This window comes from Mesoplodon densirostris, chromosome 17, assembly GCF_025265405.1.
Source record: "Mesoplodon densirostris isolate mMesDen1 chromosome 17, mMesDen1 primary haplotype, whole genome shotgun sequence".
In the NCBI taxonomy this organism is placed as follows: domain Eukaryota; kingdom Metazoa; phylum Chordata; class Mammalia; order Artiodactyla; family Ziphiidae; genus Mesoplodon; species Mesoplodon densirostris.
Genome location: NC_082677.1, coordinates 43296386 through 43320076, shown reverse-complemented (window position 1 = coordinate 43320076; position 23691 = coordinate 43296386). Strand labels below are relative to the sequence as shown.

Sequence of the window (23691 nt, the reverse complement as noted above, 5' to 3'; positions counted from 1 at the left end):
CTAGTGGGAAGAAGCTGCCTAGCACAGGGAGATCAGCTCGATGCTTTGTGTCCACCTAGAGTTATGGGATAAAGAGGGTGGGAGGGAGACGTGAGAGGGAGGGGTTATGGGGATATATGTATAGGTATAGCTGACTCACTTTGTTATACAGCAGAAACTAACACAACATTGTAAAGCAATTATACTCCAATAAAGATGTTTAAAAAAAGAAATAATAAAACTGGCAAACATTCACTTCAGTCTGGCAGATTTTGATCCAAGAAGTCTTAAAGAAATTCAATTTTATGTCATTTCCTAGGCACTGATAACAAAATTGACAAGAAAAAGAAGAGTTGAATACACTGACAACTCTTTGAAAACATTTCTTTTCCTTGTTTTCTTTTCTGAATTATATATATATATATATATATATATATATATATATATGTTATATATACACATAGAGATAAATTGGATTATTGAAATGTGTTTTTAGACAGTGATTGCTTCATATTTGTTTTCCTGCCTTTAGACAATGTCTTGGGAAAGATAAAAAATGTATGTAAATAAGCAATATAGTCTGTGAAAAACATTTTTTTTTATTTGTTTTTATTTCTGAAAGAGTACAGAAAGGAAAGCAGGTAGTTCAGGGGAAATTCAGTGAAAATTGTGCTTTCTACTTAGCATTCTTTCCTGATTTTGAGGATTCAGATCCTTTAGATAGATTAAAGAGTAATAGTTCTGTAGCCTTTAAAAGACATGACAGAAAAAAAATATATCAATCTTCAAGTATTCATAAAGCCAATCAATAGAATATTAATAGTATATTTGCCCTGAATTAATATGAGAAAATTACAAGAAAGCCAATTTTACTTCAAAATGAGGATGGTGTTCTGACAGAGCTATTCAACAATGATATGAGCTTTTTTCTAAGGTAGTGGATTTCCCATCACTGAAAATAGTCACTGGGTAAGCATTGCACAGAAGTACATACCGTGAACATTAAATTAAGTGACTTCAAACATCGTTTCCAATTTGAGATTATATGAAGTTGCAGAAATTCCCATTTTTAACCCTGCTAGATAATTATATGAGTATTAGACCAGATGACATCAACATTTCTTTAGTACTCTCCAAATCTATGATTCTATGAGAAACATTTCCTTGTCTTGGGAATTGTTATTCCAGAGAGAAAAAAGTGTGTGTCTCCTAATTCAAACTCCTCTTTGGCCTCCTTTATTCTATTTGCATTTTCAACTATTGGATTCCATTAAATCTTTCATCTTTTTCTCTCTTGCCATAAAAATTATATATTTCTCTTTTAACATCATATTGTCCTCCTTATTGGAAAATAAATTTCTTAGAAGCTGGAACTTTTCTTTTTCTTTCTTTCTTTTTTTTTTTTTTTGGCTCTGTATTCCTAGTATTAAGAATATATGAGACATAGAAAAAGCACTCAATAAAAGTTTGTTGACTGAATAATCAGCAAAGAAAATAGGGAAGATAAAGAGATATGAACATGAATACAACTACGAATAAGAGCCTGAAAGGAAGGGAAATTCTGATGCTGAACAGTTAATGGCAAATGCTTATATAATATTTGCTATGTGTCAGTTACTTTTCTAAGAACAGTAAATGTATTTAATCTTCACAGTTAATCCTCAGAACAGTGCTTTAAGGTGAATACTATTTTTATCCACATTTACAGATAAGGAACCAAGTTCCTAACACACAGCCAGTGGGTAACAGCATTGGGATCTAAATCTTGGCCAACTCTCCAAGTCAATGGTAATCTATTGACTCTCCATTGTCACCAAGCCATATCATGGAACCCAGTTATACCAAGAAAGAATTGGAAATAAGATCTAAGTTAGCACTCAAGAATCAGGGTGCAAGCATGTTGCATAGATCAAAGTAAACCAGTAAGTCCAAGCTAGATGGGCAGAGGAAAACAAGAAGGGGAAATTAATGGAAGGATGGATAGACCAGGTAATATAACAGGATGAAAGACTGAATTCCTACTCTCAGCCATATCTTGACTAATGGTATGACTATGTATGAGCCCCTCTGAGCCTCAGAATTCCTATCTGTAAATTAACAAGGTGTTATTATCTCCTATTGAATCCCTTCCTTTTGAACTCTCAGGTAGTGCTTAAGAGCTCAGGCAGCAACTTTGACACAGGCATTAAAAATTCACAGAAGCCAAATAATAAAAAGCCTAAGAAAATTGGTTTTAACCTGAATGGGTCTTGACAGCAAAATCTGTGCAGCAACATTAAGGTAAGTGTTATTCTTAGCCATTGATAATTGGGAGAAGTGCCTCTCCCTGCCGTGTATTTTTTGAAAGTTTAAATCATAGAGGCAGTGGAAAAAGTATATATAAAGAGAAGTTGATCCTGAGGATAGACCACTTTCTCCTGTTCCCGATGCTCCTTGGCTCATAAGAAACCTAATATTTCTTAAAGGAATCATTCTATAAAATAAAAAGCCTAGATTTGATCACTTAAAAGATTGGGAATAATTACCATGTTTTCTTAGGTTTATGTGAGAGTTTTAAACATAACTATATTTAAATTTCTCTTGTGATATGTGTCATTTTCCTAGGGCTGCCATAAAAAGTACCCAAAACCGGGTAGCTTCTAACAATAGAAATTTATTCTCTTGCAGTTCTACAGGCTAAAAGTCTGAAGTCAAGATATTGGCAGGGCCAGGCTCTCTAATTTTATATGGTTGTATAAAGTTAAGTACAGTGGATATACCATAATTTGCTTAAACAATCACCAATTGTACAGTTAGCCCATTTTCTACTGTTCACTGTTTTTTTTTTTTTTTTCTGATACCTTTCTTTTTTCACCTCTTCATTGGAGTATAATTGTTTTACAATGTTGTGTTAGTTGCTTCTGTATAACAAAGTGAATCAGCTATGTGTATACATAGATCCCCATATCTCCTCCCTCTTGAGTCTCCCTCTGACCCTCCTTATCCCATCCTTCTAGGTGGATAGAAAGCACCCAGCTGATCTCCCTGTGCTATGCGACTGCTTCCCACTAGCTATCTATTTTATATTTGGTAGTGTATATTTGTCCGTGCCACTCTCTCACTTCGTCCCAGTTTACACTTCCCCCTCTTGTGTCCTCAAGTCCATTCTCTACACCTGCGTCTTTATTCCTGTCCTGCCCCTAGGTTCTTCAGAACCTTTTTGTTTTGTTTTGGGTTTTTTTTGTTTGTTTGTTTCCATATATATGTATAAGCATACAGTATTTGTTTTTCTCTTTCTAACTTACTTTGTATGACAGACTCTATGTACATACACCTCACTACATATAACTCAGTTTCATTTCTTTTTATGGCTGAGTAATAGTTCCTTGTGTATATGTGCCACATCTTCTTTATTTATTCATCTGTCAGTGAATAATTAGGTTGCTTCCATGTCCTGGCTATTGTAAATAGAACTACAATGAACATTGTGGTACATGACTCTTTTTGAATTATGGTTTTCTCAGGGTATATGTACAGTAGGGGGATTGCTGGATCGTATGGTAGTTCTATTTTTAGTTTTTTTAAGGAGCACCCATACTGTTCTCCATAGTGGCTGTATCAATTTACATTCCCAACAACAGTGCAAGAGGGTTCCCTTTTCTCCACACCCTCTCCAACATTTATTGTTTGTACAATTTTTGATGATGGCCATTCTGACTGGTGTGAGGTGATACCTCATTGTAGTTTTGATTTTCATTTCTCTAATGATTAATGATGTTGAACATCCTTTCATGTGTTTGTTGGTAATCTGTATATCTTCTTTGGATAAATGTCTATTTAGGTCTTCCGCTCATTTTTGGATTGGGTTGTTTGGGGTTTTTTTGATATTGAGCTGCATGAGCTGTTTATACATTTTGGGGATTAATCCTTTGTCAGTTTCTTCATTTGCAAATATTTTCTCCCATTCTGAGGGTTGTCTTTTCATCTTGTTTGTGGTTTCCTTTGCTGTGCAAAAGCTTTTAAGTTTCATTAGGTTCCACTTGTTTATTTTTGGCTTTATTTCCATTTCTCAAGGAGGTGGGTCAAAAAGGATCTTGCTGTGATTTATGTCATAGAGTGTTCTGCCAATGTTTTCCTCTAAGAGTTTTATAGTGTCTGGTCTTACATTTAGGTTTTTAATATATTTTGGGTTTATTTTTGTAATGGTGTTAGGGAGTGTTCTAATTTCATTCTTTTACATATAGCTGTCCTGTTTCCCCAGCACCACTTATTGAAGAGGCTGCCTTTTCTCCATTGTATATTCTTGCCTCCTTTATCAAAGATAAGGTGACCATATGTGCGTGGGTTTATCTCTGGGCTTTCTATCCTGTTCCATTGATCTGTATTTCTGTTTTTTGTGTCAGTACTATACTGTCTTGATTACTGTAGCTTTGTAGTATAGTCTGAACTCAGGGAACCTGATTCCTCCAGCTCCATATTTCTTTCTCAAGATTGATTTGGCTATTTGGGATCTTTTGTGTTTCCATACAAATTGTAAAATTTTTTGTTATAGTTCTGTGAAATATTGTTCACTGTGTTATTTTAATTATTACTCAATTTTTGGGAGGGAGAAACTTATTTATTTATTAGCTTTTTATATTTTTTACTATTTTAAGTAATGCTGTACTGAATAATTGTGTGTATATATATATACATGTATACACATGTGTATATATGTGTGTATATATATATGTGTGTGTATATATATATGTGTGTGTGTGTATATATATATATATATATATATATATGTATAAACTTTTTCTTCATATATGTATGGAAAAATTCCTAGAACTGGAGTTCTTGGGTTAAATTGTTATGATGCACAATGACAAATCACTTTTCAAAGGTAGCATATCAACTTGTGGTTTTGGAAGTACTGTTCATAATTGTTTTGAAATCCCTGCAACCTTAATAGTATAAAGTGCTATATTGTTTTCATTTTTATTTTCACTTTTTGATTACTAATGAAACTTTTTCTACACTAGAAGTTTGTCCTTTAAATAATTACTATAGAAAATCTTATAGTAAAGTAGGAAAAGTGAACAAACAACTCCTATTTGGTCTGCCTAGTGAAAATGAGTTTTCATTTGGCTTAATACATATATACAAGTAAAAGACAAGTTTCAGTCATCAAAGAGATGATGGTACAGGTAGGAGGAAATGTAGCCACTATACAAGGGTTGCAATCTAGCTCTTTCTTGAAGAAGGATTTTATTCTAACCTTCATGTACAATAATGACATTGACATTCAATATAATTTGATTAGATTCTATGAAGAATCTCTATCCAGGAAGACGATACCATATGAGTTTGAGGAAGAGGAGGTAAAGCTTTCTTCATTATTTAATCTTGTGTCAGTATTCCTTTTATCTTTGTCTCTCTCATTTCACATGGCCTTTTTCCCCCTGTGTCTCCTCTGTCTTCTCATGGGTTTCTCCCAACTGTATGAGTGCATCTCTCCTAATTTTTTCTTCTAAGCACCCCACCATTGGATTAGAGTCCATTCCAATCCAGTAAGACCTTATTTTAAATAATTACATCTGTAATGATGCCCCATTTCCTAATAAGGTTACATTCTGAGGTTCCAAGTGAACTTGAAGTTTTGGGAAACACTATTCAATTCAGTACATGTTGTAACATAAAAGACACTGCTTCAGGAGTCAAGAGATGCATGTTTCAATCTTACTCCTGACAATAGTAGAACCATACATGTATCAGAAACTATCAAAGCTTTGCTGGCATAGAATGCTGATGGAATTATATCATTATAATCCTACAACTTTAGACCAAAAATTTACATTTTTCATACTTAGATAATAAGCCTCAACCAGAAGATGTAAACAATTCCTAGGCTTCCCTTTCAGTTTTCCATTTATTTGACAGTATGAGCCTCCTAAGTATTCATCTTCTTAACCAATAACTTTTTAAATGGCAATTAAGTAAATTCCATACCCTCTGGTGTTTTGAAATCAAGCCACAGATTCTATACTGGTCTGGCAAAGGATTAACCTTCTCACCATAATGCTTAAAACAATGATTGGGAGGTTCCTCTAACTGACCACTAGTTGCAAAGTGCAAGATGGTGAGACATAGGTTTTATCTCAATAGATTTTCATAGCAGTGAGTTTTCCTTGAGTTAACCATAATAAATAGATAATGTGTTGTGAACAACTTTAAAGTTTATGTTAAACTTACTTGATCATTAATAAAATATTTAACTACATTTTAATATCCATATTTTAAACTAAACCAATAACTAAAATGTGACAATTGAAGGAATTGACTTATATTTTCCTTGACTTGATGTTACCATTATTGTTATCTAACTTTTTAAATGGTGTAAAAAATGAATTTCTAATGGAATATCAAATGAATTACTGCTATTTGATATATTAGGAACAATAAGATGAGGGAAAAACAATAATAGAATTAAGAGACAGAGAAAAATGAATATTAGAAAATATATTTATGTAAAATTCAGGAAATAATAATTAAAAATGGTCATGTCTGTCTACTTAGAATAAAAAACTGAATTTTTATAGCTAGAAAAATTATTTAAAATATTATGAAGTAGCAAAAATAGTACACTTTAGTCTTCATTTATGTAATTAATATGGATTATTGTCTTATGTTGTGTCTTATGCAGTGGCAACTTAAATTTGGTGGTAAAATCTTTAAAATGAACATTTCAATCTATGTGTAAAAGATGTATGTAAAAAAAGAGATGTATGTACACAGATATTCCCATTTAATGGAGAAACTGTTAAAGTTTTACAATAAACTTATTCCATTATATGGTTTAAATTACACTTTCAGTATTAATTTCTATGACTTTTTCTGTGTTCATTGTCAATCAAGTTGACATACCAAACATGGCACTTCATACAATATTATGTGCCTTTGTTTATTTGGTCTCCCCTGGTCAGAATACATGTCTTTCTGTTTCTCATTTTCTAATTTATACTCCTACCTAATATTCTAGGTCCATTTGAAAAACAAGCTTTTACAAACAGGATGACAGTTATTTTCTAGGCTTCGCACATTGCCTAGGTGTCCCATGTGTGGTAAGATTTTTGATGCACATCCATTTCGTTCTCCTCACTACAATTATACAGGACAAAATATTAGGTGTTCAATAATTCTGTGTAGAATGAATAATTGAATAAACTTAAAATAAAGGTATTGTACCAAAAGTAAACAGGCCAAAAAGTTTTGATGCTTCTCATTACATGATCTTCTCAGACAACAAGGAATTAGCTAAGGTATAAAGAAACTAGTGTGAATTGGTTATTTTTCTTCTTCAGTGAATAAAAGATAATGAAACTAAAATAGTTTCCAGAAGCTGGGTTGCAAATAACACAGGCATATTAGGCAAGGTATCATTCAAAGAGACTTGATGGAGAAATAAAGAAAAAAGAGCTAAGGGACCTTTAGATCTCCAACGTATACAAAGAAAAAAAGACAATATAATCTATGCATCAGTGTGATAGATTCAGTAATATCTGATACTGTCTTCTAATGCCCAGTTTATTTATAGCAATATCTGCAAACAACATTGCTTGTTTCCAAAAGATGTAGTATAATTTATAAAGATACAAAATTATAAGAATATAATCTAAATTAGGTGCAAGAATAAAAGAAGAAAAAAGAAAATCTGCTGTAGTGATATTAAATGAAGTTATTGTCAGAACTGTCTGAAAAAGAAATCAAACTATAAAGGGCTATAACCTTCCTTTCAGCTAGATTTCAATTTAACTCTAAGTTTTCTAGAGGTCAAATAAAAAGAGAAATCTGATCAATTTCATAATTTACAACATCCATGATAAAAGCAAACCAATTTACTCAGGAAAAGTGCAATTATTCCTGCTACTAAAACCTAAAAGAAATTTCTCCCAAGGGTCATCATAAAGAGGACACTGTAAAATATAATGAAATATGCCTCGAACAATATCTTTATGATAGACACTGTTGACAGTTTCATAGAGCTGCTTTTTTATGGTACCCCTCGCTATATACTGATGGTCTAGCTATATAATTCTGTGTGTAGTTTAATAGATGCATAGATTTTTGAGTAACTGGAATAATAGATGGACAAAAAGTCCTTTAAAGATTCTTCAAAAACTTCTTTATCTTATTGTAGTTCTTTAGAGAAATTTGGTGGCACTAAATCTCAGGGCACACAGTTCATTCATTAAGTAAATAGGTATTGGACATCTATAGTTTACACAGCACTGTATTAGACACAGAGGAAACACAGGGGGCGAAAAAGAAACCTTCATGAAATCAGCTATTATGTGATGTCATTTAAAGGTAAAGAAAATAACCAATGACCTAAAAGTAAAGTTGACTGCTTTTGTGAAAGCTGAAGGCACTTCAAGCCTTGGATTCAATTCTAAGGATACTCTCATAACATAGGTCAAGTGTCTCTTCAGAAAACAGGTTTGAATCTGCTCTGACATACAGATTAATGGGCACTTGCTGACTCTTCTGCTAGGTTTTAGCATAGTCACAATGCCCTTTGGAGAAGAGATCTAGTCCCACTCTACTTCAGGTTTACCCTAAAATAACCATCCTATTGAGATTTCTGCCACAACTGTGGCTTTAAAGTTACCATCTGAGAAGCCTTAGTTATATATTCCGTGGAGTTGTCTCAGGAGACATAGAAGAAGATGGAACACAAGTGAAGGCCAACAGTCAAATCTCTGTCTTCTCTAACCATTTATCAGACACAGAAGACTTTGTGATGAAATGTAAGAAGATTTTTGACAAGTAGTTTTTTAAAAGTGTTTGAAAAACACTGCACTGCTCTGTACTATTTCCAAAATCTATTATTCTCTACAAAGATCAATATATCTATTCAACAAATAAGTACTGCTCACCTGCTATGTTCAGAATCTAGATATGAAAGGTTAAATGTCATAGTCTTTTTCTCAAGGAACTTAAGGTTTGTGATCATATTCCTAAGTGCACCAAACATTAGGTAGCAGTTTGGTAACTGCTGTGTCATAGATGTAAACAGCATGCACTGTGCATGCATAGAAGGTGAGGCAGCCAATTGAAATGGAAGTGAACAGAGAGCACCAGATGTATATATCCTATCCATATTTAATTTTTGAATTGAATCTTGAAAAATGACACAAATTAGGAAAACAATGTGGCTAATAGTCATTTTAAGCAATGGAGTGAGGATAAGGCAAAATGAAGGAAGAATAATTTTGTGGCTGGTGTGCCAATAAGTTTGGAGATGAAGTGTTAGAATCAGGAAGAGGTCAGATCGTGAAGAACCAGTGTGTTTAACCAAAAGATTTGAACAACAACAACAAAAACAAAAAAAAAAAATGAAACAAAAACTTTAGAGTAGTGCCATGAGCACATTGAAGTTTAGAAATATCCTCTAGTATCAGTACGGAAGGTCCACTAGAGAAACTAAGGGTAGAATCAGGCAGAGTAACTAAGTGGGTATGGCAGCAATCTGCAAGAAAACAAATGGGACTCTGAATGAAGCCCAAGAAACTGTCATGTGAGGAGGGAGGTTTGAGAGATAATAAAAGGGTGAAACATATGGGATTTTGTGATACCTATGGCCTACCTCTTGTATTTATCCTTTTCTGAATAAACAATGATGCATCTTACAGTGTTACTTCTGTGTAATTTTATTCCCACTTTCTGATTGATGTATATGTAGTCAAGTTTTTAAAAAGTTGAAATTCTATTCTTTTAATATTCACCAAATTTTCCCTAGCAGTCCACTTGAAACTTGAACATTTAATCACTTTATATTCTGCCTGCATAACAAAGCTCAACATTATAATCCTCCAGTTATTACAAGATCTGTGCCGTCTTGGATACATTTACACTTCAATTACAATTACAATGCTTTCATCTTAACAGCTTTTAGTTTCTGAAGGATTAAGTCTCAAGGATTATGGTATAATGAGAACAAAGGTTATTGACTACTTTTCTCATTTCCTTCTGAGGTGCTTTGCTACCTAAATAAAACCAAGGTCGAATTTATGCCAAGCTCTTTTTTCCCTGTAGGAAAACATAATGGAAGTTATGAGAAATCAAGAGTTTTTACTGCTTCCAGCTGAGGAGCTCCATAAACTCCTGGCCAGTGATGATGTCAATGTCCCTGATGAAGAAACCATCTTCCATGCATTAATGATGTGGGTCAAATATGACATGCAGAGGAGATGCAATGACTTGAGTATGCTTCTGGCCTTTATAAGACTGCCGCTGCTTCCACCTCAGGTAATTATATGAGATGCTGTTTTCGTATCTACAATTGACTGAAAAATTCTGTGTTAAAATTAAACATTACAACCCATGTTTTATTACTTATTCACATTTTTTGTTTGTTTATTTTAATCAAACACTCTTTTTAAGCTAAATTTGCTGATGGAAAATGCTGAGTCATGGGTCATGGGGCTGAATTCCATTTCCACCACTTACTGAGTCATGATTATATGACTATAAGAATGTCAGTTTCTCTGAAATTAAATTTCTTCATCTATCAAATCAAATTGTACTACCACGCAAAAGTATTATGAGGATCAAATTAGATAATATATATAAAATTCTTAATAGAATATTTAAAAGATTTTTAGAACATTGCAATTATTAATTCTTTGCTTCCCTGTTTTGATGATTGATCTAACTATCTACATATGTCTATCTATCTACCTAATTAGCTAGCTAGCTAGCCAGCTAGTTGTCTATCAAGCTATCATCTCTCTGACCTAACATACAATAATATGATCATTCTCTGATGAATATACATATTCTATGGCCATCCTTATCGTATTCTTAAAAGCTCAAAGCATGGGATTTCAAACGTCTATAGAAGGATAAGATATATTACTGAATAGTACAGAGTTATGAATTAATACCATTTAGCAATTGGAATTATGGAACCTTTGGAGCTAAGGAGAATCCACACACCAAGTGAAAAAATCACCTCATTTTATTGATGAGGTATGTAGGACAAAGGTGATTTGATAAAACACCAAGTTCATTCAACTTAGAAGAAGAAGAGTAATTAATTTTCCCTGATTCAGTCTTGTGTCTTTAAAATAACTTGTAATGTTGCAAAATTATCCATGCACAACATTGTTAACCCAGGGTGTCTGGCGTCTCAGGGTATCCAAACTTAAGCTTGAAGGTGGTTCTGACCTCTCAAGTGATAGATAAAATTGTGTATGTGTACAATTTTTATAAGGGATATTAAGAGCCTGTTCATTTGAATTAAAATCACTATCAACGTTTTCAATAATCCACATATTACTAAGAATGTAAGATAGGGAATTAGGAAATCGGGAAACAACAATAGGCAAGTATAACATGTTAGTAACAAGAGAAGAGAGAGGGAGCTGGGTCATACATTAAGATTGGAAAGTTAAAAAGAAAAAACAACACTTTGCCAAAATTGGGAAACAAATGAACTTTTATGCATAAATTAATAATTGTGTTTCATTTGGCTACTGAAATAAATAAAGAAGTAAAATAAAAAAATATGGAAATCCTGCCTAAACAAATTATATTCAATAAAAGTTTATCCTAATGCCAGGTTCTTATAAAAGGAAGGGAAACATCTATTTTGGTAATGGGACAAAGAATGAATAGGAAAGCCATGCACTGGATTTTTCTGAATCTTCCAACATAGGTTCTGATACCATATATTCTCAGAGCTTGGGCATCCTCTCTCAAGATGGAAATAGCTAATGATCACTATTAGCCAATAATAGGTAGATAGCCATTAACAATGATAGATGATGTGACAATTAGTCCCTTTGATCCTGCCCACCCATTTCACCTGTCTGATGAAATGTTGGGAGCTTGGAGTTAAACTGGTACTGAAAAATCATCATATATAATAGGACATATACCAGAGGAGGCCAAGAATGTGGCCAGGGCTCCATCTTTTTCATGATATGCCTTTTCTTCATACCCTTCTTGCCCACTCTTTTGTCAACAAAAATGGGAGCTGCTCCTACATGTGTATCTCATCTAAACTATTACATCAGAATAGAGATGTACATTCTATTGACTCATTTGTTCTTAAGGCTACACATTACACATAGCGTTTTAATTCTGATTGGTAAAACTGCTTTATCTTGATTAGTGAAACAATATTTATTAACATTAGAAAATAAATTATTATTATGTTTTGGTGAAACTAACTAGTAAAAGACTTTTAAGTTTAACTCATCACAGTGTCCAATAGGCATAAACACAGCATATATTTATTTTCCATTTCTCATCTCTTAAGATGGGTACATTACAAACATAACTTTACATATACTTTTAAGCAACATATATGCAGGGGGAAAAATAAAGCACATTTTCTTTTCATAAAAATGTCTTTAGATATAGGAGGGGCTATTGCTTCCATAACTAATATTAATGAATTACATGTCATTATAAGCACTTTTCATACAGTATTTCTAATCTTAAAAAAATACAATTGCAAGGTAGCAGTTAGTAATTGTATTATGCAGAGGGATAAACAGGTTCAAAGAAGTTAAGTGATTTTTTCAAAGGTCATAGAGCTAGTGAAAAATCCAGTTTTCCTGCAAATCTAGGCTAGTCAGATATGAACATACTCAGGGATATTACTACTGTGAATGTATGTTGTTTCCTTATTTGCTGTCTAAACTTGAAGGTCATTAAAATGTTCTGAATACAGCAATTCTCAAGATTCCTATTAAAAGCCTGAGAAAGGAAGAAAAGTGGCAGAATTGGAATTAACATGCATTTATTTCTTTCTTCAGTCACCAAACATATATTTTATCTCATTTAATTTCTATAATATCCTTATGTAGTAAATATCATTATTATTTTTTGACAAATGAGTAAATTGAGAATCGACATGATAATCATTTTTCTAGTAAACTGTAGAGCTCAGACTACTCTAATTGTGTTTGATACTGTGTTTCTTCTCCTACTGATGAGAAATAAGTGCAAAGTTTATTTCTGCAGATGGTTTCCTATTTACCTCAATGTCCAGCCAGAGTTCTAAAAAGCTTAATTAAATCTAGAATTTTCCAGCATCTGCATGAATTTTCAAAGCTACTAAACATCTCAAGGTTCTTAAGAAAAGCCATATGATGATCAGAAAACACTTTTTTCTTGGGCTTGGGAGCCAGTAAATATGACTTTTGTCCTTAATTCTGACAGTGCTTAATGTGTAGGTTTTTTTTTTTTAACTTTCAAGTTATTTGTGTGTATATACTGTGTGTCTTATTACATTACGTATGTAATTATATTATATATTATATACATATTTCCATATAATATATAATTACAAAATGTTTTTGTTATATAACAAAACAATATTATATTTTAAAATACTAGCAGTATTTAAATGAAGAAGAACTTACATTTTTCTAGTGTGGTAGGGGTTTATTTTCAAAAAGAAATAGTCCTTGGACTAATTTTTGAAGGAGACTTGAGAGAAGAATTTTGCTTCTCTTTTTACAAGGTAATTGCTATAGATGTGAATGATATGTTTCAGGTGAGTGACAGAACAATATTTGGAAGACCAGGTATGAACTGCTTATGTGTATTGTTAAGCAAAACATAGCAAATTACTGACCAAGGAGAGAGGTGGAAAGGCAAAAAAATTTAGAGGTGTTTAATACAAACAAACAAAAAAATGAGAAAATGAATGCTTCTAGTTTTAAGTTAAACTAAATAACTTACAAGTTTTTATACAGCTAGGAGTTCCTGTTTCTATTTAGTGAGTGCATGAAAAAAGTTCTAGAGTAAAAAAAAAGTAAAAATAAAGAAAATGAGAGAAATTTTAGCAACAAAGAAAACATGTTAAAAGATTGATTAGAGCCAAAGAATAAATGTAGATTATAGTGAGAGTCTGCTCTTATAATCATGAGGCAACTAACCAACTTCACTTAAGCAGATTTCTGTTCCTTCATGTCCCAAAATCTGCATTCTCATGTTTTTTACTAAGCCCATTATGTTATAGAAGTTATTTCTTAAGTTCTGATATTCTTTATTATTCAAAAATCAATGTATGTTATTATGAAGTATAAATTATGTTAATTTAGTATAGAAAAACAAAGTGAAGATGTAAATTTTAGTAGAGAATATGAATTTTATTTGTGAACACTAGTAGACAAAATGAGCTTCAGCAAAGAATGAAAGAAAAGACATTTTAAAAACTCAGAAACAATAATGCCTATTTTATTTTCAATGGAAATAGAATAGCTAATACTGAAATAAATTCAATTGAATTTGCAATTGAAAGGACAAGAGGAAAAGGCAAAATCAAAGAAATACATAATTGAGATATACTCTAAGAAATGGTGAATGATTTCTATTATCTTTTTAATAAGTAAGGAACAGAATTTTGCATAATAGTTTTTGTGTTTTTCTTGGATACCAAGGGGGTTTATAATTTCAAAAGAATTGGAAAAAATATGGAAATTTCATTTAAAAGAATGGGTGATTATGAATACAAATATACATATCACAAGGAGGCTACTCAATTTGATTCACTTATCTTTCTATATTTCCTTTTTCAAAGATGCAACAAAAGAACATGTTGCTATGCAATAAACAACACATTTTAACATTTTGTAACTATTGTTTCCACTGGTTTTAACTCATTTCATAAAATGCATCTTTGTAATAGGTACATATATATTTATTTGTTATATACATATTTTAAAAGTATACATAAGTATCCATTTTGGTGTGCACTTTTCTAATGAGTGATTTAGAGAGTAGAAGCATGGTGCTCTCAAAAAGTACAGTTCCATGTATAATCAAGTCAAAAGTCTTCAGGGAAATTCAGTTTTATCACAGTCAGAAATTATTTAAAAGGTTGGAGATATACAGATAAACTTTGCTTCATGTCTTAGAACTGGTGTTGTTTATCTCTTTAGAGACAACAAGGAAAACCCTTTCACACAACTTTCTAATAAGTATACCTACTGACTCTTAAGATAAATAAATAGTAGTGTCTGTTTATGTGTATAAACATTTACTTTTATTTTCTGTAGCAAAATGTGAAAGGAAAAAAAAGTTGCAATAGATAACAAAATACTGCCTAGGTTTAGAGGAATATTATTTATAATCAAATAATAAAAAAATAAAAAACAAGGAAACTAAAGAGTTTAAATTAAGGAAACAGATGCTACCTCTATCTTACAGGAATTAATTATTTTTATGTAAATCTGTAATAAATTTATTCCAAAAGATTCTTTATGGCAGTTACAGCAATTCAAGAGGGGAGAGCTCTTCAATCATTTACCCCATTGGAAATGTGACAGTTGATTAGATACCAGAGACATAAAAACTCTGTTGTCCATAAAAATTACAGCCACAACTAAAAAACCTAATGAAAAGCAGGCAAAATGACAAAGAGCAAATAAATAAAAAAAGAGTAGTCATAAATCATAGCATAAGTTATACAGAATAGATTATACTTCTGAGTAATTTATGTTTTATTTGCTTTTACTTCCCCAAAGCAAGCATAGATAAACTACTCCGTGATAAATCCAACAGTTCTCTACCTTTGTCAGTATAACATTCACTGTTTAGCGTATTATATATGTTATCTTTAAAAAGGAAAAACTCTTAACTCTTACAAATGAGTAATGCAAAAATAATCAATCAAACACAATAACATAATCCATTACCAGTCTTTCTTACTTTTTCATTTTTTTCTCTCTGATTTGCTCGCTGTCTGATTAGTTAATTATACCAGGCCATCATCAAAGAAATAGTCTTCTTCATAAAATTAGAGTATAAGAGTTTTAAAAAATTGTGGAATAATGTTATTCTTCTCCAAAAGAGACCTTGAAAACTGTCTTTAAAACAGAAACACAGACAATGTATACTTCTAAAATCTTATATATTTTTCTTAAATACTATTTAGATTCATGATCTCTTAACCCACTATGACATTCACAGTTCAAGTTACAACATTAAGAAAATACAAAACCTTTTTACTTCAGTAAGTTTTAAGTCAACAGATTGTTAATGTAAAAAACGATTTGCACATGCACAAACTCATACATTCACGTTATACCCTTTGGTCAAGTAAAGCGAGAGGAGGAGAGTTGTAACCTATTCTGAAAGCCTTTATTTTTCTATAGTATATCAAGTGTTTCTGCCTTTATCAAGGACTGATCACACTGTTTCTGGTTTTTATCCCATCTTTCTTCATACTGAAATTTCTCTATTGCTATGACTCCTTCTATATTTTCTATTATGAACTTTACTCTATATTGGATCATTCCAAGCAACTTACAAAGATGTGTTGCTTCAGACATATTAAAACAAGACAAATTTTCTCATATTCCTTTCCACCAACTACTCTAATTCCCTGTTCCCTTTTCCAGCAAAATATGTAGTTATCATTTATAGCTATTAAATCTACTTATAATCATCATTTTTTCTTCAATTCACTATAACAGTTCTTTGAACTAGTCAAGATCACACAAAACCTCCATGCTGTCATCTTTCCCACATCTCACTTGTTTACAACTTACTTGGCTTCTCAGCAGCCTTTGACACAATCAATCTGGCCATTCTTACTCAATGATAATTGTTAATTCTTTCTGCTTTCTGATGTTTCAATGACCTGGGACACCATATTTTTTGTCAAGAATAGCATTTACTTCCATATTTTTAAATATTATCTGGGAGTCAATTATAAATTCTGATTGTGTATCTCTAGCTCTAAACTTTCCCTCAAAGATAGATTCAAATACCCAATTAACTACTTGATATCTCCCATTGGATATCCAACAGCTATTCAAATCTTCACATGTCCAAAATGGAAGATTTCAACGTCCCAAGACTCCATCCACCCCAACTTTCTCAGTAAATATCATTACCAAACATTTAGTTGTTCAGACCTAAATCTTAGAATCATTTTTAATTCTCTACTTTGCATTGCATTTAGCATTCATTTCCTTAGGAAGTCCTTTTCACTGCACTCCTCCAAACCATATCCTGAATCCTGAATCTGTTCTTTTTTTTTACATCTCTACAATCACATGCTAAAACAAGCCACTGGTATCTTTCTCCTGTACAGTTGAAATAGCCTGCTATTTATTTTTCTAACTTTTATGCTTAACCACTACCATAACTTTCATTTAGCAAGCAAACAGAATTTTTACAGTATGAATCAATTCCTCTCAAACTTAAGCTTTAGACACTTAGAAAATATTCTATATCCCTGTCCTACAAGGCCCTACATCAGCGGTTCCATGACTACCCATCTGACCTCATTTCCTACCAGTTCTCAGGACCCTACAGGCACACTGAAATTCTTTCTGTTTCTTGAACAAGTCAGGTTTATTTATTCTCTAGTACATTTGTACCAGCAGATTCCGGGGACTAGAAACCCTGCCACCCAAGAGAAGAGGGTGGTGGTGATACAGTTTTCTAAGGGGTAACCAATGAAAGGGGAGACATGGTCTAGAGATAATTAAAGACAGCAATAAAACTGACTAAACATTGGTGAGCTTTTATCACTACTATACCTTCGCAATTCTAAACAATGCCAGGGATAACACATTCCTTCCTGCTGGGTAGACTGGCCCATCACACCACTTTTCTGGTCCTTCCCTGCCAAAAGGTGTTCATCCCATCATGGCATGACCGACTCTTTCTTATTAAATACATCTCACCTTAAATGTGTCTTCTTAGGACTTTCATCTACTGTTTTCTTGCTTAGTCATAGTTTGTTTTCATCTCTTTCCTTATAACTATATTTTTTTCGAAAATCAGACTTGAAGTTCATGTTCACAAAGTTCCTGGCATAGTTGATACTCAATAAGTATTTGTTGAATCAACAAATGGAAAGTTTATGCTAAGTCTTAGGAATTTTAGCTTCATTTATTCTAACTCTCTGTTGATGTATGATTTGTCTGTAATGTGAGAGAAAGCTCTGCATTTGTGTGTTATCATGGAGCTAACAGTGGATACTAGGAACATGGTCATAAAGAGGGATCATAGCACATTGATTCAGACTTTACTAAAAATCCATTATTCAATGGACAATGGAAGGTCAATCTTGAATAAGATATAACCTCTAATCTTTGTTCTATTAGACATATTAATAAAATAAATTTATCAGAATGACATAAATATGTCAGTGGTGTATTTAAAGATAAAATGGCTATAAGAAAAATTGGTTTCATTTTCACAGCTAGCATAATAAACCAGAAAGCGAAAGTCCATTTCATGAGGAAAGGAAAACTGAACTTAAATATTAAACTAGCTCATAAGCATTTTAAATAATATAAGCATATTAAATAATATGCATAAAATTTATCAATAGGCCACACAGTGCAAGAACAGTTATTTTTCTCAATTAAACATTAAAAAGAGAATCTCATTTCTTGTTCATGCTTATTGTATAGGAATGATAAAATTAAAATGGAATATATTGATTTGTAAGAGGACTAAGAAAAATTGTGGAACATTTGTAATAAGGCAAAAGCCATTTAAATCATTCAGATTTTTGCAGTGATTTTAATTTAGGATTTAGGGAAATTTTAATGAACTATTAAAGCCATTTTAATATTTTAGTAAGTGGAGTTTATAGAGATGAAATCTGGAGATTAAAATCTGATCCTTAGACTTACAAACACTCAGTCTTTTGGCAAATCTCAAGGCTAAAGTCTCAGAAGAGAAAAATTACATTGATCCAATTGTAGAATTATTCTTTTATTTTGTTAAGTGATTTGTTTGAAATATACATAAAATACATACATTCCTGTATCTTCTTGTCCACATTGCTATTTTTAGAAAATATTTTTGCTTGTTACTCTTTGAGGAACAATAAGGTAGCTTTTGGGGCTGAAGCAGAGTGATGCAAGGGATGAGTTGCTAGAATTCAGAGAAGGTGAAAATACAAATCATTAAATGTTTAGGAAACTATTCTAAGAACTTTGGCATTTCCTTGGAGTGTAATGGAAGCTGTTGCAGGGTTTTGAGTAGAGGAGAGTCTGATGTAATGTATACATGTCAATGGATTCTCTCTTGTTGCTGTGTTGAGAGTATACTGGAGGGAAACAAGAGTGAAAAATTGAAATCAGTTAATAGGTGATAGCAATTTAGAAGTGAGAGGCTTTTGAAGAGCTCAGATGATGGTAATAAGTTAGTAGCAATGAAGATAGTGAGAAGTGTTTTCATCCTAGATATATTTAAAAGTGGAGCTGGTTAGATGGGGGAATGAGAAAGAGAGGAATCAGAGAGATTCCAGAGTTTTTTGACTTGAGTCCCAGTGAGGAAGGATGTACTTTTAAGATTTCTATGAAGCCCCTAAGTGGATGTTTTGAGTAGGCATTGAATGCATCATTCAGGAGTTGTGGAGAAATGGCCAGGATATATAAACGAAGAAACTGTTGGCAAATAGATATAATTTAAAGACATAATGTGGGGTGGTCTCACCAAAGAAATGAGTATAGATAAATAAGAGAAGAGGAGTAAGAATGATGTTCTAGGACATCAAAACATTACAAAACTAGAGATCAAAAGAAGAAAGAACCTAGTGACTGAAATGGAGAAACTAATAAAATAGAATAAAAACCAAGGGAGCTTAATGTCCTGGAATTTCAGGTAATAAACCAACATAAAGGAGTGTGGATGCTGCTGAGAGGTCAAATAGACTGATGCCCAATACTCAATTTTTGAACTTAATAAATTGAAGGACATTGATGACTTTGACAAGATTTGTTTCTGTGGAATAGATCTAAGCAAACATGGGAAAACTGGAATTTAAAAGAGTAACTACATAGAATCTTTAAAACTGCAAAGCTGAACTGAAAAATTAGCCTGAAGGTGGCAGGTTTTGTCAGCCTGGATCCACTGATGAGAAACAAACATTGAAATTTCAGCACGAAAAATTTAAATAAAGAATCATTAATTATAACAAATATTTAGAGTAAGGAAGGATTGGAAAGTAAGAAATTAAGAGAACTCTAAATAATACAGAAATATCAGATATAAAGAGTAGCTACTACCAATAAGGCTAATACCACCCCCCAGAGCTGAAATCTGGACCTCCTTGAAGAGGGAACAACCATGGCTTCCTGGATGGAAGAGGAGTCACTGTGGTATAGCAAATGGCAAGACTTGATAGAAACCTCTTCTCCAGAACTTACTAGAAATATTCCTCCTAAATGTCTCAAAAGAGACACCCTACTGCACTGGGGAACTTGCAGGTAAGAGGGCTCATACCAGGAAACAAAATCTTTCCTCCTGCAATATCTCTACAGCGTCCTCTACTGATAATGCTTACCATAGTGCCAGTTTGCAAAGAAAAATTATTTAAAGGACTCATTTTCACAAAACAACCTAAAAGGATGATTTTGGAACTGAAAGTTAATAAACTGACAAATGCGAAGCTGGGGGAGTGGAGCCAAGCATTCCTGTATACTTACAGGTGTGATCCAGAAGAGAGGGGAATTTGATGATGTAAGAGAGGGAAGAATTGTTGGACAATTTTCTTTGAATGTACTAGAGTAGGTAGGATTTCATGCACGAATGGATAGATTGGCTTTAGGAAAGAGAATTGGGAAATTATCTATGTCAACAAATGAAAAAAATATCTGTGTGCACATGTGTGTAGGTGAGAAGATGCAATGGTGCATCCTACATTTGACTCTGACATTAATTCAGTGTTTGATCATGGAAAGTATATCTCATTTCATTAGACCTTGGTTTCCACATCAGGGCAAGGAGAAGATGGAAATATCTCTTCTGAGAGTAACATTGTACGATAGAAAATAGGTTTTAATTTCCTAAGAATTGATGCCTGCTCAAAATTCTGGAACATAGATAATTTTATAGAGAATTAGGATATTCATGCCTCCCCATGTGAAAAAAAAGGTGTAATGTTTCAAAACTCTCATGAAATTTTCATTTTTTCAAAATATACTAATGTAAAGCTAAAAAACAACTTGAAGAATGCCTTTTGCTCACCAAATAAATGTTCTTTCATGAAATATAGATTCCTTCCTTTGTAGTCATTTTTTCCTAACTCATCATTTACAACTTTTAAATGACAAAGAAGAAAATACTTAAAAAATAAACTGTTAAGATTACTTTGCACACTTCTATAATTTAAAGTATTCCTAAGAGGAAAGGAAGCAAACTATAAGCTATGGGAAGAAAACACAAGTGAACTGAATTTTATCAAATGTGTACTGAAATAACTACTACTGTGATTTCAATTTACAAGAGTATTAGACAAATTAAACACTTTATTATTTTAATGATTATGAAAATGGAAAAAAATACCCCCTAGAGAAGAGCAATTCAACATTGATGACTACCCAGAGAATTAGGCACATATATTCTTTTCCATTCTAATTAAATGGAAAATACCCATAGGTCACCCAAAACAAAAGTTGTTCTTTAAATAATATTAAAAGAAAATAATAGTACCTGCTAATGTTAAAAAGTGATAAATACTTGTATATAATTTTGCATAAATATTCAAAATCATTTATCCAAATATTTATTATGAAATTTCAATATTCTAACCATTAAGGAAATGGCACACATGTTAATTTAATATTTCCTAAATATACATCAAATTTTCCAGTTCAACTCCTGAAAAATTGGAGGAAATTTTATTTACTTTCTATATGATCAATTTAAATTAATGAAAACAATTCAGAAATTGCTATTATCAGAAATATTTGTTAGTCTTCTGTCACTTAACCTCATCAAGAGGAATTCACCAGGTGGGTACATTACTTTTTGTCTTTTTTGAACCAAACAATAGTTTATGAAACATTAGTGTGTTTTTTTCTAACCTTTGTTAATTGAAGTTGCGTTTACTCCAACATTTTCTACCCACTGTTAGCTTACTTATCAGACCAATACAAATCAACTTAGAATTAATTTTTTCACCATTTCCAAAGATGATAGTGAATGAACACATGATGCAACACTAAAATGTGTATGTACCTTACTTTCTCAGATTTTTATTGCCTAAAAGACTTTCAAGACCAGCACCCTAATATTTTGCCTGTAGAATCTGAGGTTCTGAGAATTAAAGAAGACTATTTTATGTAATATTCTTATTTTAATAACTTATAGATATATTTAAAATGGAATTTAGGAATCCTAACTCTCAAATTATATTTTTTCCATCTATGAGAACAAGCTTTCCAACAAAAAACTTATCCTTTGTCTCTCATTTAGCACAAGTTGAAATATAAACTGTCATCATGACACCAGAGCAGAAATGACAATACAAATACTGAATATGTCATTTTTTTTGTGTTATAGCTCAACTGTAAAGCTAGATAATTTATACCACAAAGACTAGTTTTATTGTAATTCAAGGAAAACATTTTCCTGACCAATTAAGTAATATTTTATTATCTATAAATGTTTTCCTTGAAATTTATGACCATATAATTATTTACTGAGTTTCTCAATATTCATTACAACCATCTTAATAAATATATTCATATAATTTACTTCTCTATATAAATACTGTCTTTAAATGTATTTTATTGCATAATTAATGAAATTAATATAATCATGTTTATATTTTTAAACTACCAATTGTACTTTTTAAATATATAATCTGTGTATGTCTATATTCATTAACATTTTCAGTAGTCATGATGTCTATTTTATGATTTATTTAGTAGTAAGATATGCTCATATAATACTAAATGCTTTATGCATATTATCTCCTTAAATGTTTTAGTACATACATATTGTTATACTGTAGATACTTAGTTTATACATGAGGAAATTGAAACTGAGTTAAATTACCCAAAGTCAACTATAGTAGAAAAGGGATTAAATAGAATACTGCATGAAAAAATTTAATAATTTTTTTCAAAATGCATTTAAATTTTGATAATTAAAATTCGAACAGTCTTCTTATCATTGTTTCACATGCCCTTTTTTTCTTTGGTTGTAAATTAATTAAAGAATAGTATTCTGAGAATGTTATTGTGATATTTTAAATATTTCAGGTATACTTCTGAGGACTCATTTTTTCACTAAAAACCTACCTTTATTTGACATGGAATAATAAATTGATAAATAGATATTTAAATAATCAAATTAAATCATTAACTTTAAATATTTCCTTTTGTTCTAAAGAACTTATATATATATATATATATATATATATATATATATATATATATATATATATATATATATATATATATATATATATATATATAATGGCATCTGACTGAAAAACGGCTTTTAAAAATAAATACTATATACAACTTAGTTTATCACTAAAGTGTTCTGGTGCGGTTTCAAGGACATGGTTACATATATGTTTCCCATTTCCCTGGTGCAATTAGGTGTTGAAATTACACTTAATTTCAATACGTGTGGGGGGGTGGTTGGGGAGAGTAAATCAGTGACAAACATAAAGTGAAAATAGAAGAGAAGATAGATTAAAAGTTAATATTTTCATTATTTATTTTTAAATTGTCATATATTATACTATAGAATTCCTGACCAGTACATCTACACTTACAGGTATATTTATTTCCTTAAAATATGTTAAATATTATTTCACATAAAAGTTATTTGATAGACTATGTTAAGGAGATCTTTAATTGCTTGTTTTTTATTTCCACCTGGGTATTAATAAAATACAGTTCCTGAGGTTATACATTCCTATTGTGGTAGTTTTGAAAAAATCAAATCCTTCACAATTCCATG

General features: G+C 31.8%; 1 protein-coding gene across 2 annotated transcripts in view; it reads left to right on the top strand.

Moving 5' to 3' along the window:
• The window catches only part of KLHL1 (kelch like family member 1), a 402508-nt gene that overhangs the window by 229551 nt on the left and 149266 nt on the right, over positions 1–23691 (top strand). For both annotated transcript variants that reach the window (XM_060079916.1, XM_060079915.1), the window contains one exon: positions 10036–10248. In XM_060079916.1, the coding sequence (XP_059935899.1) occupies positions 10036–10248 (213 nt within the window). The remainder of the gene's footprint in view (positions 1–10035; positions 10249–23691) is intronic.